This window comes from Cyprinus carpio, chromosome A7 (assembly GCF_018340385.1).
Source record: "Cyprinus carpio isolate SPL01 chromosome A7, ASM1834038v1, whole genome shotgun sequence".
Lineage (NCBI taxonomy): Eukaryota > Metazoa > Chordata > Actinopteri > Cypriniformes > Cyprinidae > Cyprinus > Cyprinus carpio.
This window is the reverse complement of record NC_056578.1, coordinates 8,568,870-8,583,637: the sequence shown is the minus strand read 5'-3', so window position 1 is coordinate 8,583,637 and position 14,768 is coordinate 8,568,870. Positions and strand designations below refer to the sequence as shown.

The following is a 14,768-nucleotide window of genomic DNA, read 5'->3' as shown; positions in this document are numbered from 1 at the left end:
CTTGTTTAGCTGTGTGTCTTTCCATTTTCCAACCCTCTTTATGTGCATCTTGCCACAACTGTTTATGTCAATGTGAAGTATTAAATTTCTTGCACATTTCTTGGAAATTATAGTTGTAATTTAACTTAGAACTGACCTCTATTTGATCTTGCTCTCAATGTGGTCTCCATACATTCTGATAGCAGCACAAGGGAAATTTCATAAAAAGATTTTGGGACCCCCTGATGTTTTGAGCCGTTGCAACAGCACAATCCTACTTGGGTTTCATCTCAAATATCTCAAATAAAAAGCAGGGTTCTGTAGGTATCACTTAGCATGTTATTATTATTCTCATGATACCCATGAACCAATGAACTCTCTGGTGTCTTGTATGTGAACATATTATGAGCATATGAAACTTCCAGGACTGCTTTGAGATGCTTTTAGATTATAGCTTAACACTGTGGTGCAGAAAGATCGGCCCTGATGATGTTTCTTTAAGATTAGCGTTAGGTTCTGGATTGGGTTTATCTTGATAAGGTCCTGTGGAATGAAGGGACGCCCCATAGCAGATCAGTCTGCAAGCGGAGAATGTATATTCACATTGTGCCCTCATGTTTTTGTTCTTTCACCTAAACTTTCCAAAGCCCTTTTGTCTCGTGTGATTTGACTTCACTGGGCTCGAAATCGAGAGCGGAGATTATTTGGGGGGTTCTAGAGCATTCATAACCTCATGTGAAACTAAAGTAATTAGGCCTAACCGATGTTTGAACTGTTTAAACTTCTTCCATCTCTCTCCACAGAGCACAAGCACTCCAAAAAACGTTGCCCTCTGGTCATTGGCCTAAAACGCATATACATCCAGACCAGACAAGAAAAACGGCTCAGTTTTACCATCGGAGGACGAGCCTACCTTCTTCCCAAGACCTCCATCGTTATCAAGTGTCCCGTTCGGCATTTCCCTAAAGCTCAGGTCCGCTGGGAGAAGGATGGGAATGATCTGACCAGTTCCAAACGTCTGAGCATCACCAGATCTGGCACTTTGAGGATCTACAACCTGGAGGCTGAAGATATCGGACTGTACCGCTGCTGGGCCAACCAAGATTCAGACATCTTCATCCTGAAGCTTATCGGATACAATAATAGGCTCCTGGAACATCCTGAAGGAACGAGTTTGGGAAGAAGGAACTTTCATCCGTATATCAACAAAGAAGGAGGTTACGTTGGTTCAAAGTGCCATGAGGGGTTTCCACCTGGAAAGAAGGCTCTAAAATCTCGTCCGGGCTGGATGGAAAAAAACGAGTTCTACCGAGACGACAATGGCCAGCCTAAGGAACTCTGGGATACTCTTGCTTTAGGAAACTACGCTTTGGCTTCAGCCGCCAGGAGCCACACAGGAGCCTTTGTCCTTGATCCTGCACAGTTCGAGGAGCTCATGAAGAACATCAGTCAGCTGGCCGTGAGCGGAGATGTGACGGATGAAATGGCGTTGCACCTGATTGGAAAACTAATGGAGGATTTGGCTGCTGCGGGGCAAGGGGCACCAAACGAGGAAAGCACTACACTGGACAATCATTTAGATAAGATGCCAAACACTTCGGAACTTTCTGAGGGAAAGATGCCGAAAAAAGGCAGTCGGGCGGTTATCGTTCGACAAGAGCATCAAGGATCTGCCATGAGCTTCCAGAGGGATCTCCGGATCCATGTGGGCAGGACTGCTTACCTGACCAACGCTACCCACAGCCTCATGCTGATGTGTCCCACTCAGGGATTGCCACCTCCAAACATCTCTTGGAGCAAAGATGGAGCTCCGCTTCAGAACAGCGACAGGTAAAGACAATGATATGTAGTTGAGGAGGCTGAAGTGCCATTCAGTGTTGCAGTTTATCTCTCTTTTTCTTACTTTCTGCAATTTCTTCTTCCCATTTTTTCTCTTAAGCTACAATTTGTAGACTAAACACCAAAGTTTTTGGTCATCAGCTTGTTTAAATCCATTTAAATGCCATGTTTATTGGAATAGTTACTTGAAAACAGAAATTCTGTCATTGTTTGCTCACTCTCAACATGTTGTTCTTTTTATGGAGGACAGAATTTTTGTTTATGAATATTGAATAGGGATGCACATTATATTGAACCTTATACTATATTGGTTTATATCTACATTTATGTATTTAGCAGATGCTTTTAACCAAACATTTTAACCAAACAGATGCTTTTAACAAACAAATCGAGCCCATGACCCTTAATGCTACCAATAAGCACTAGTGTTTGTGTTACAGAATCAGCCATTATCATTAAAATTGTAATTTAGTTGCCAATATTGAATATTTATCTATTACCACGTAGTGTTAATTTATAAAATTGGCCATTTACTGGTTTTCAGGCATAACACAAAAATAATTATTGGCTTATTACTGTTATTTTAGTATTATTTGTGTACATTTCTGCTTTTCATTTAATATCTATATATTTTATTTTTATTTAATTATTATTATATATATATATATATATATATATATATCTATATATATATATATATATATATATATATATATATATATATATTTTTTTTTTTTTTTTTTTCATTTAAATTTAAGTTTTAGTGATTTAATGTGCTTTTCTTATTCTATTCGTTTTTTTAATTTTTATTTTAGCTTTTATTTTTAGTAATTTTTGTACTTCAGCTTAAACTTATTTTGTTTCAGTTAACTGTCAAGACAACATTTCTGATTATAATTTAAGTTTAAGTTATTCATGTAATATTTATATTTTAAGTTTTTTTTAATGCCAAAAGAAATTTAAATTAGTTTTAGTTATCAGTAACAAGACTGATTGTATCGTCCAGAATTTCCATACCGGTGTATTTTTAAAGAGCCTTCATATGTGTGCTTGACAACTGTTATATTCTTCAAAATATCTCCTTTTATGTAACAATTAGAGTTATCAGTTTTAGATGAAATATTCCTTCAAATGCGTCATTTTGTATGTGAATTATAAGGCTCAAAATATAACTAAAGACATTTTTAGTATAACACACCAGTACAGTGTCTGATTTCAGATCTTCTGGAATTCACATGACTTTATTCTTTTTTTCAGTTATTATCAACCGCAGTTCTTTTTGTACAATGAACATGATGTTGGAAACGAACAGAGTTCAACTTTAACACCGAAAGCAATTTTTTCTCTCTTTATAGAAAACAAGACTCCCTGTGTACCTCTGAGTCCAGCCATGACTGATCTTGATTGAGCAACCGCATATTCCAAAAGCCTGTTAATCACCAACCCACTCAAATATTCACCTCCAGAGCACCCCAGATCTCACATTATGCGGTCTGTTGGGGTCAGAAATACTGGCTGTGCTTCTTTCACTTGCTCTCCAGGGTTGCACTGTGGTCTAATCGTCTACTCTATACTGTTGAATGTTAAATACCGTCATTGAAAACATTGACTTAGTAACTCAGCTTTGTCCAGCTCATGGCCTTAACATAGCCTCCGCCCAGACAGTCGCCAAACATTGTCTGCCCCTCTTCCTGGCGTGTGCTATGGGACCTGAAAGAGACATGGCTGTGCAAACATTGTTCAGGCCTCTTGCAGCCTTGGCTTGAAAACCCAGCAGCCCTGAGGTGAATCGTCAAATACTGAAGCACTTTAACTTTCAAAGGTCATTTTTGACTTGAACTGTAGGGTCATGCAATGAAACATGCAATGATTTTAGACATTTTAGGATATAAATAATCTTTAAATGTTAATTGTATTGTGCCATCTCATTCTAAATTAGCACATTTTAAAATGTTGCGTTACCTTCAGAAAGGTGAAAGGGCATTTAGAAAAAGAATATAATGTGGGAATTTATGCAAATATCCAACAGCTGCACAAGCGTCATAACAGGCCTGAAAATGTATGATTTACACCTACAGCAAAACATTATTAAATTAAAAAGAGGAGTATTTTCATTAAAGATCTCCTTAAAGATAGGACTTTTAAATAATCTTTTAAATAATTTAGTTTAAAATCTAAGAATGCAATATATGCAATCTTGTATGGAGATATTATATTATATTAGTCATGGTACTGCTACTGTGAAGGAGTGAGGAGACGTAGGGGAATTCGTGATGATAGCCTTTATTAATCCGATGGAACACATACGAAGCACAGGGGATTGACAAACAAGACAGGACACAGGAAGAACCAGGGCTTAAATAACTAGAACTAAACCAGGAACACCTGACATCAATGAACATAATCAATAAGGGAGAAACTGGGTAATGGGGAGCACATGGGGAGCAAAACATAAGACACAGGAACACAGGGCTGACATTACCTCCCCCTCCCGGAAAGCACGTCCATGTGCCACCTAACTTCCAACGGGCGCTCTGGAGGCCTTTACAGAGAGGCCTACATGGGATGGAAGGCCTCCAGGGCGATACACGTTTCGGGAGCCATGACTTGCAGGCAGACTAGTGAGCTGTGGCAGATCGGGAAGTTCAGGGGGCCATGGCGATCAAACTAACCAAGGGGCCAATACAAAACTACCCAAACTACCTTAACCACGGCACTTCGGCGGCTTCAGGGGGCCATGGCGAAGCGGCCTCCATGGCCTTTACCTCGGCACTTGGCCTGGCCTTTACGCCTGGAACCCTATAGCCCCGCCCCAAAAAACTCCTTGGTGGAAATTTTGGGTTCTGAGGCCCTCCGTAGGCCCTCCGTAGGAGCAGCGGCCCTCCCTGGGCTTGACTCGGGAACTGTGGCCCTCCCTGGGTTTGACTTGGGAACAGGGACCCTCTGTGGGCTGGACGTGGGAACGGGATCCCTCTCTGGGCTTAACTTGGGAACAGGAGCTCTTTCTGAGCTGGCGGAGGAACAGGAGCCCTTTCTGGGCTTAACTTGGGAACAGGAGCCCGCTCTGGGCTGGATGTGGGGACAGGAGCCCTCTCTGGTGTGGACTCAAGGGCTGGAGCCGACACTGGAGCGGACTCAGGGTCTGGAGCTATCAGTCTTTTTCTCCCCATACTCCTTTTTTGGTTTGTGGTGAGGGAGACAGCTGCTGTCAGCTGAGGGCTTGGCAATGAACCGGCTGTCAGGCTTGACAATGGAGCAGCCAGCAGATTTGACAATGGAATGGCTGGCGGGCTTGACTGCTGAGCGGCCGGCGGGCTTGACAACAGAGTAGCCGGTTGACTTGACAATGGAGCGGCCAGTGTACTTGACTGCAGAACGGCCAGCGGGCTTGATGGTGGAGCGGGCGGCGGACTTGAGAGTGCAGTGGCCGGTGGGTTTGACGCAGAGCTGGTTCTGGATCGGGGCCGGACACTCTCCAGACACCAGAGGATACCTTCCCTCCAGCGGTGTCTGGGAGGTCCACGGGGCGATAGCAGTTGGCCCCAATCCAGAACAATGAATTAAGCCTGGCGTCATCCAATGCTGTGAACACCATGAGCCCGAAGAATTCCCAGGTGAATCCCACAAATTATTATGGGCTAGGGCGGCAAATTTTGCAGCGATTTCCATAAGTGTGGGGACAACAGAAAACAAATCATTCACAAAAGGAAACAAAAATGAGGAGAAGGGGAGCTTTACTCCTTTGTCAGGTCCGTTCTTCTGTCACGGTACTGTGAAGGAGTGAGGAGCAAAGGAGCAAGGAGACGTAGGGAAATTCATGAAGATAGTCTTTATTAATCCAACGGAACACACACGAAGCACAGGGGATTGACGAACAAGACCGGACGCAGGACACAGGAAAAACCAGGGCTTAAATAACTAGAACTAACTATATTATATTATATTATATTATATTATATTATATTAATTATATTATATTATATTATATTATATTATATTATATTATATTATATTATATTATATTATATTATATTATATTATTATATTTCCAGATATTTCTTTTTTAAAATGTGCATGTTTGTTTGCTAATATAGCATTAAGTTGGAAACAGCTTAAAAATACATACAAAAAAAAAATACACAAAGACAAATAAAGTTATTGTATTTTTGTTGATGAGTTTAGCTAAATGTCTGTGTTGACACTGAAAGCTGACATCGGTTAATCATTGTTAAAATCATTTTTACAGATGTACTTTATAAGGAAGACACAAATGGGACTCGTTTTGACAGCTCGGTTTTATGCTAAATATTTGTTGCTTGTCACATCCATTATCAGATTTTATTGGAATCAGATGTTATTTTATTGGAGTTGGGATTAAATAGTTTTATTGATTGATGTTTTTCTCTATGATGCCACATCATCTTTAGAGCCTTCTCAGAACTCAAATCTGGCAAGCAAGAATAACATTTGTTTTTATTTTTTGTTGTTGTTTTTTAAGAAATCTGAAGTTCAGATGAAGGGAACAATCTTGTTTTCATTTTTGTCTTATTATATTTGGATGATGCACAATTCTTTTACAGTATAATACTTAATTTATTTATTATACCCCAGTTATTTTGACCACTCTATTGCTCAGAGTTGCCAAATCATTTGCCTCCCACTCTTTTGTTGTCAGCCGTGTTTGCGTGCGGTCTCTACTGCATCACTGCTGCCTTCAAAACAGTGCTATTTAATGCCACGTGACTCCAAAACCAAATATATGCCAGCCCAGTGCCAACCCAGAATGAATGCATTCCACTCCTACAGAGTAATATTTACAACTCAATCATGTTATTCTTCTCTCACTGCAGGTATTGGAGATATTTTAAACACGTCTCACTATGTGAAAATAAAATACAGTGTGAGTTTTTATTTATTTTTTTGATGTGAAGAAACAAAAACAAAAATTTGTCTACCCGTCTGTCTGTCAAGAAGTCCAAGCAATTTGTGAAGGTAAAAATTTTATAGCATTTTAATTATGTACATGCATTATTTGAATTATATACACTATTGTTCAGAAGTTTGGGGTCAGTACAGGTTAAAAAAATTTAAAAAATAAGATAACACATCCATATTATAAATAAATAAATAAGAAAGAATAAGAAATAAACAAAAATAAAATACATTTTATAGTCCTAATTGCTGATACATATAATATTATATAAAATCATTCTTAACATGGGTGAATAAGCTTCAACCAATTAGTCTTTCCAAATCTTTTCATTATATTAATCAACTGGGGGGAGAGTCTTCATCTTCTCAATATATGTGAGTGTGGGTTTCTAAATCCTATTAAAGTTTTAAACAGATCCTTTCAATAAATATTTATTATTGTCTACTTTTGAATCTGATCACATTTACACATTAAAGAGGTCGTATGATGCTATGTTCGGCGATCATTATTTTGTGTATTGTGTTTGGAATATGTTAGCATGCTTTAATGTCCAAAAACACACACACACATGTGCCCAGTCTTCCTAAAACACTTTGATTTCTACAAAGCCCCTCCTTCCTGAAAAGTGCAGTGTGCTCTGATTGGCCAGCTGACCCAGTGTGTTGTGATTGGTCGAACATTTCAAGCGCGTGTCAGAAATGTTACACCTTTTAACATAATCACAAGCTTCAGCTTCCAAAGCAACTATAAAGACAGTTAATAATGTTGTCATTTTTACTGTATCAGTTTGAGCCCGACACACTGAATGATACTCATATGTTTTTGCAGTACACAAGCTGCGATTAAGCTGCGTGTGACACTGCCAGTGTAAAAGCACAGCAGGCGCATGCTGTTTCAGCTCTGCTTGAGCATTCAGTGTGAAACACAACACGTAGTGCATCTATGCTTGTCGTCTTTTCTCTGTCAGTTATAAGCACGGAATGGAGGATACTGTGTTTGTAAACATACAATATATCCATCTCTGCACTTGTGATCAAGAACGACAAACAATACTGTATGCATTTTTCCATGTGGGTAAACTGGGAACATGCAACACTTTGAGGAGATACACAGAAGTCTTTTCAGATGAAATGTGTGCATTGACAGCTTCGCTGGAGAAGCATGGCTCTGTGTGACGCTGTAGATCTCCTCCCATCCGCAGCTCCTGTGGTGTTTGTGGCCCCAGGGCCGTCTCTGCTGTGGCGCTTACATAGCGCTTCTTATTTTTGGCCAAATGTGAAGCAAAACACAGGCGAGGTGATTGACGTTCACGGACTCTAAAGCTGTGTGAAGTCACACCCTTTCACGCTCTTTCGTTCAGATGTGTCTTGGCACTGCTGTGACGCTCTAAATCAGACCCTAACAAGCTGTGAACGGGATTTCACACTCAAACCACTGCAGTTTCTGTACCGTTTGGTAACAGAACATTGAGATTTAAATGAAAAATTATATTTCTCAAGTAAGCAACACTTTTACTTTTGCTTATACAGTGTTAATGATTTAAAACCGTAACTTTAAATAGTGTTCTGGAAATGAAAGGTACTTTGAATCATGGAGCTTGATGAGAAGAGGTGTGCTGTAAATGTTTATGATTTCCACCATAAGACAAGTGAAAAATGCATCCAAACCATATATATCTTGGCCTAATAAATAAACTTAGTTAAATCTCTTCAGTATGCTCTGCTCAGTGTTATTTTAGTTTTATCTATATATAAGTATTTCTTAATATTTTGAATTACCTTTTATTTTTATAGTTTCTGTTTTTAATTCTAGTGTTAGGAATTTTATGTGCTTTGGTCTTTTTATTAGAGTTGAAATATAGCTTTAATTTCAGTTCTAGTGATATTATTTTAATTCATTTTAATATTTTAACAATTTAAATGTAGTAATTTCATGTAATTTTCTTCAACTTAAAAAGTTTTCAGTTAGTTGTGAAGGTACCTTTTCTAGTTTACATTTAGCCTTTTTAAGTTAGATTTTTTTTATCTAATATTTTTATTTTTATATTTTCAGTTTTTAATTTTAGTTTTAGCTTTTTTATTTATATTTATATATATTTATTGTTTAGTAATTGTATTATTTAATCATGTAATATTTTCATGTACTTTCCATGTAACTTAAAAAAAAATCAGTTTGTTGTGAAGGTAACATTTCTAGTTTCTGTTTAACCATTTTAAGTTTGAATTTTTCATCTAGTATTTGTACCTAATTTTATTTTACTTTTATTTCGGTTAACATTTTTGTTGTAGTTTTTGTATTTTTAGTTACCAATAACAAAATTGGTTCTGCCCCAACTTCCTGTTTCAACAAGAAACACTCTACAAAGGAACACTGAACACATTTAAAAAAAAATTAATCAGGATTCTTGCCTTGATTTCCGGAAAAAAAATAAGAAAAAAGAAAAAAGTAAACATTAAATAAACAACACAGTTTTCAGACTTTCGCAGACAATATGAATATTGAATTAAATTTGGGAAGAAAAATGTAAAATTGGTTTTGAATAAAACTTGTTTTGCATAAAACAAGAAAAAAAGAATCTGAAATTATTTAAAATGCCAGCTCAATTTTTCCCCAAGTGTCTTGCAATTATTATTTTATTTTATTTTTTCATTAAATGTGGCGTGTAAGTATACAGTAGGATCATATTTGTGATTGTGGAAACAATGCTGCCATTGTCCTGAAGTTGATTTTCCGCACACATTTGTGCCTCTGAGTCGCTCCAGACGTGGCATCACACTTTAGATGATATCTTTTCTATGAGTTGGATACTTCAGACATGACTCAGCTGCTGTGTTTTTATTAGTGGCTCTGAATGAGTGGGCTTTCATGAGATGTGTGCTGGATGGGATACAATGCACATTTTGTGCCGGCGTCCCTTTGTGGCTTTGGGTGGGAGTGGGCGGAGATCTCACTGCACCCTGGAGGCTTCTAACCCATTCTGACTTTCTTAATCACTCTGTCTCTCTTCCAAAACATAGAGAGCTTCCATGCTGTGTCTGTCTACATAGGCAGCAGTCTTTTAAGGCAGCATCCTCTGTGAAATCAAGCCTTATAAGTGATTGATTTTGAATTGTTCACATTGGCAACAACTTTGTGTTTCTTATAAATAGTACTTTTCAAATAGTGCACATACTTTTGTGTGTGGGTGTGTGTATTTATGTTATGTGTGCATCAGTAAAAATTTGTTTTGAAAGAAATTAATACTCTTATTCAGCAAAGAAAAAAGATTCAAATAAATGCTTTTCTTTTGAATTTATTTTCTTATTTCTTGGAAGTCACTTTGGACAAAAGCGTCTGCTATGTGACTAAATGTAATGTGTGTGTGTGTGTGTATTATGTATTATGTATATTATGTATATATAAATGTATACTTTTTTTCATTAGTTAACTCAAGAAATAAGATCTGGAAAGATTTAACAGTGATTTCATACTTAGTTATTCAATACTAATAGGTTTGATTACCAGATTACCATATATCTATTTTTATTTTTAATTTTTTTCATTAGTTAACTTAAGAAGCTACATCTGGAAAATATAATAGACATTTCATACCTAGTTCATGGGTTTGGGTTTTTCATTATTTCACTCCAGAAACTAGATCTGGAAGATATTTAATAGCCATTTGTTAGTTATTTAACACTCATCGGTTTGATTATCAGGGAATGCATGTATTAGTAATCAGTAAATGTAAATAAAATGGTGATTAAAAATGTATAAAACATGGATAGAATATTTTTTTTTCTAGTTTTGAGAAAATAGCTATTAAGATGATACCCTCTCAGTGTTACATTTTTGTAGGATCACTACAAATTTAAACCTCTTAATTGTTTTTGCTCTTGAGGCCCACTAGTCTTTCAGAAGTGTCAGATGAAGTCCCTGAGCAGCCCTCCAGATGCACACAACGGTGTCTGCAAAATAAACACTTTAATCAGATACTGTATATAAAGACCTCTGAGAGGCCATCACACTGCTTCTGATTGGCTCTTCTGGGACTCCTGATTGCTGTAAGAGATCACGTGAACCAGAACTAGAAGTGTAGCAGAGCCTGAGGGAAACCTCTGATTGATACACAGGAAATGAGAGATTGAACCGGATCTCGAACAGATCCCATAGTGTGACTTGATTAAGACACAATCATGGTGTGTGTTTTCATGGAAAGGGCACAGAGTGGTGCATTGAGCTCCTGTGGATTCATCTCTGTAATGCATAGAAACCAGTTGTTATTTTAACCCAGATACAACCCGGTTTAAGTGAACTAGTCTCTAATTGCTTGCTCTAATTCCCATGTAGTCACTATTTTGATGTTTTAAAACTGATCTTTTATAATTAAAATTGCATATTTATACTATTTTTGTGAAAATAATTTCTTCATGCCTTAAAATGGCTTGAATAAAACACTCTACAACCTTACCTCATTTAGTATATACGGATTCATGAATATGCAAATTAGGAGAAAATGCTGAGCAATGATGTTCACTGATGAATTTGCACATGGTTTGTCTATAAGCATATTAAAACACTAAAATAGACATGTGAACAATGTTAAAAACTTGATTTTTATCACAGGGGGTCTTTAATGCTACATATGTGGGAATGGAAAATGCAAAAAAATGGTGTTCTCTGAACTCTACAGCTGATTGGACATATCTGTCTTGCCCTCCCCAGGGTATCGTGGGACAGCGATGGAGAAGTACACATCCTCAGCCCCGGCGCCAGTGATGTGGGAACCTACAGATGCACCGCCACCAATGATTTGGGCTCTGATTCAGAGACAACACTAGTTCTGCTGGCTGGTGAGATATTACACACTGTTGCTCTGTGTCATGACTGTTTTGTATACAATTTGAGCTGCTGGTTTTTTATTTCTTTATAAACAGAAACTCCCACGATCGCTGCCTCGCGGAGAAACACATCCGATCTGAAGAGTAGCAGTCTGAAGGTGGTGGTCGGAGGGGTTATCAGTGTCCGTTTAGGTGCCAACCTCACCCTGGAGTGCCCCGTCAAAGGTATGGGACACTTTACAGGTGGATTTCACAATCAAAAGAAAAATAAGAAATTATATGTTGGTACATTTTTATCAAAATCAAAAATATTCCACCAATACATAGTCAAATGTGATCTATAAGCAAAAAAATAAAAATAAAAATAATTTTATTACAGTAATTTGAACAAAGATAACATATATTATATTATTAATAAAATCGAAATAAAAAAAATGCAATTAAAGTATACTTACATATTTTAATATACGGTTTTATAAATAATAAAAAAAATCCCTTAATTTGCAAAAAGTGTGAAAAAGGGTTAATGCGGATAACAGGAGATGGAAATGCATTTTGTGAACAAATTCCTCCATGCACATCAAAAAATCATGTGACTTTGCATTATGGGATGGCATAACCTGCCTAACCAGGGGACGATCTCGTTGCACAGCATCTGAAATGTTGTTTTAGTCATTCTTAAATGCCTGAGCAAAGTCTGTAAAGTATCACGGCAGAGCCGACCCTCCCTATACGCAAAATATGCAAGCTGCGTAGGGCCCCCGAAACACTAGGGGGCCCCCTTGCTCTCAAAGATGATTTAATTTTAGTTTAGTTTTTTAATTTGGCCAGCGGTAATGAAAACATGAATGATCATTTCTTTTCATGCGGTGCGTTATCACCCTTTCTTCATAAAAATCAGTAAAATCATGTTATGTGAATGTCACAGTACAGTCTTGCCCGAGACTAAAAAAAACGTGTTGAAAGTGTCCCGAGCCGCGGAAGAGACACTGTTTCTCAAGCACTTACCGCGAGCGCGATTCGAGACGAAGTGAAACACAGACAAATGTGTTTCATTCATTTGTTCATAACCACTTATGCCCCCCTCCCCTCCATGCGATATTCCAATTTTGCGCATAAGTTAAATTCGCAACTATGGATAGAAAGGAAACCCAGCTAAATTTTCTCATTATATATTAGTAAACTTGTAAAATGACAGCTAATTTGTAAGATTTGGCAAAGAAATGCTAACAATCAAATGATTTATCATACAGTTTTTTGAAAAAAAGACATTCCATGGCTATAATCGCACTAATGTGTATTTGTATGAGAAAACCTCTTTCCATCATTACGAGTGCGGCCTCAATGTAGATTCTTCAAATTATTGAGATACTTTCCTCTGTGAAAAGTGAACATGTTCGATGTGTGCATATCCCATGCTTAACAGCTCTTGTCCATGTGGTTTTGGTGAAAGATTCGGCTAATTGGACAGAAATGGTGTGTAAAGTAAACAGGATGCTGGGCCCTTCGATGGGATTTGTGCCGCACTCCGTCATTCACAAACGCCAATCTACTGTAGCAAAACAGGGCTCTTGTCACTCTATTGTACTAAAATATATGTTTATATAAACAAAGGTTTCTGAGGTTATTCTGTCTGTCCTCATCGTCACAGTTTATGTAGACTTGTTTATCTAGTGATTTGGTTGATGCAAAGGACACCTGCTGTTAACATTGGCCTCACAAAAGGCCAGAAAGCCACAAGTGCCAGCTGTTCTCTCATGCTTTCATCACCATATGATTCCCTGAGATGAATAAACAGGATTTGAAGAAGACGTCCGGTTGACTTTGACGGCATAGGCAGCCACAGAGCAGTGCATTATGGGTAATGATGTAAGAAGATACTGTAATTGAGTGGTTAAGCTGATGCTGTAGAGAGATGTGTTGTTAGAGGACATATACACCCGGATACAGCGAGCGTCTGAGCCAGGTCATGTTATTACAGAGCATAATTTAGTCTGCTGATCAAGCAGATCATTAAAAATAACTCCATTATAAAATCTAGTGAGCTGCCTACATAGACAGCTTCCATTTAACCTTAAAAGTGATGATTTTGGAAAACTCTACATAGGCAGCAACCCTGTGCACCATACTAGTAGCTCTTTTTAATAAATCTAAACTATTTTATTAATGTTTTCCAGTATTAAAATAGATATACATTTATTTATTTATTTATTAACAGTCTAACTACATAGTTAAAATGCTAACTTCATAGCCAGGAATTGGAACAGAAGGAAAAAATGGCACACAAAATTGTGTATTTTTTTTCTTTTTCTAGATTCTGTAATTATCAAGCAATAAACATTAAATAAATAATTATTTATATATTTATTTATTTTTTCGACAAATGGCGAGAAAATATTGATTGTGATCAGATCAGAAGTTGAAACTATATATCATTTGAACAGTTATATTTTCATTTTATAATTATACATTTTTGTATTGTTTATATATTTGTATAGTTATATAGTTTGTAACAGCATAGCCCAGTTTTGGAACAGAAGAAATGAAATGAAACATAAAATAATATAATTATTTTTTTTTAAATTATCGTCTAGTGATACATGTTAATTAATTAAATAATTAATTATTTTTTTATTATTATTTTTTTTTTTTTACATTTTTTTTTTTTTTTTGATTGAAAAGACAAAATGTGAGAAAATATAGTTATATATTATTTTTTTGTATTTAAAAGTCAGCATTGGCAGGTATTGGAACAGCAGAAACAAAATAGAACATAAAAATATCTATTCTATCTAATTCTGTTAATGTCTAGCAATAAACATCAAACAATCAAATATGTTTTATTTTATTTTATTTTACTTTGTAGAAAGTGAGAAAAATATTTGTAATATTTTTTATTATTTTTTTGTGAAACACAGAAGGTCAAACTAAATATTTTAGAAACTTTAATTGCTCTGTTTATTTTACATTAATGAATTTAAATATAGATTATATAGTTAAAATGCTTTGCCAGCATTGCCAAGTGTTGTCAGTGTTGATTTTAATTATAGAGCACCATTGATGAACACAAGTTGACCAATGTGCTTTACATCAGTCAATAAAAAATGCAATAATATTAAATAATAAGAAAAATAATGCTACTAATTATAATGTTGATAAAATCACTAAGAATATGAAAAGTGAAAATAACAATAAAA

The 14,768-nt window shown here is 36.5% G+C and overlaps 1 protein-coding gene across 4 annotated transcripts in view; it reads left to right on the top strand.

The window, feature by feature from the left end:
• Positions 1-14,768, top strand: part of adamtsl3 (ADAMTS-like 3) — a 156,704-nt gene that overhangs the window by 128,831 nt on the left and 13,105 nt on the right. For 3 of the 4 annotated variants that reach the window (XM_042759487.1, XM_042759486.1, XM_042759488.1), the window contains 3 exons: positions 783-1,809; positions 11,456-11,583; positions 11,668-11,796. In XM_042759487.1, coding sequence (XP_042615421.1) covers positions 783-1,809; positions 11,456-11,583; positions 11,668-11,796 — 1,284 coding nt within the window. Of the gene's footprint in view, positions 1-782; positions 1,810-3,173; positions 4,446-11,455; positions 11,584-11,667; positions 11,797-14,768 lie in introns of those variants that run through there. The other variant, XM_042759489.1, reaches the window with a different exon arrangement.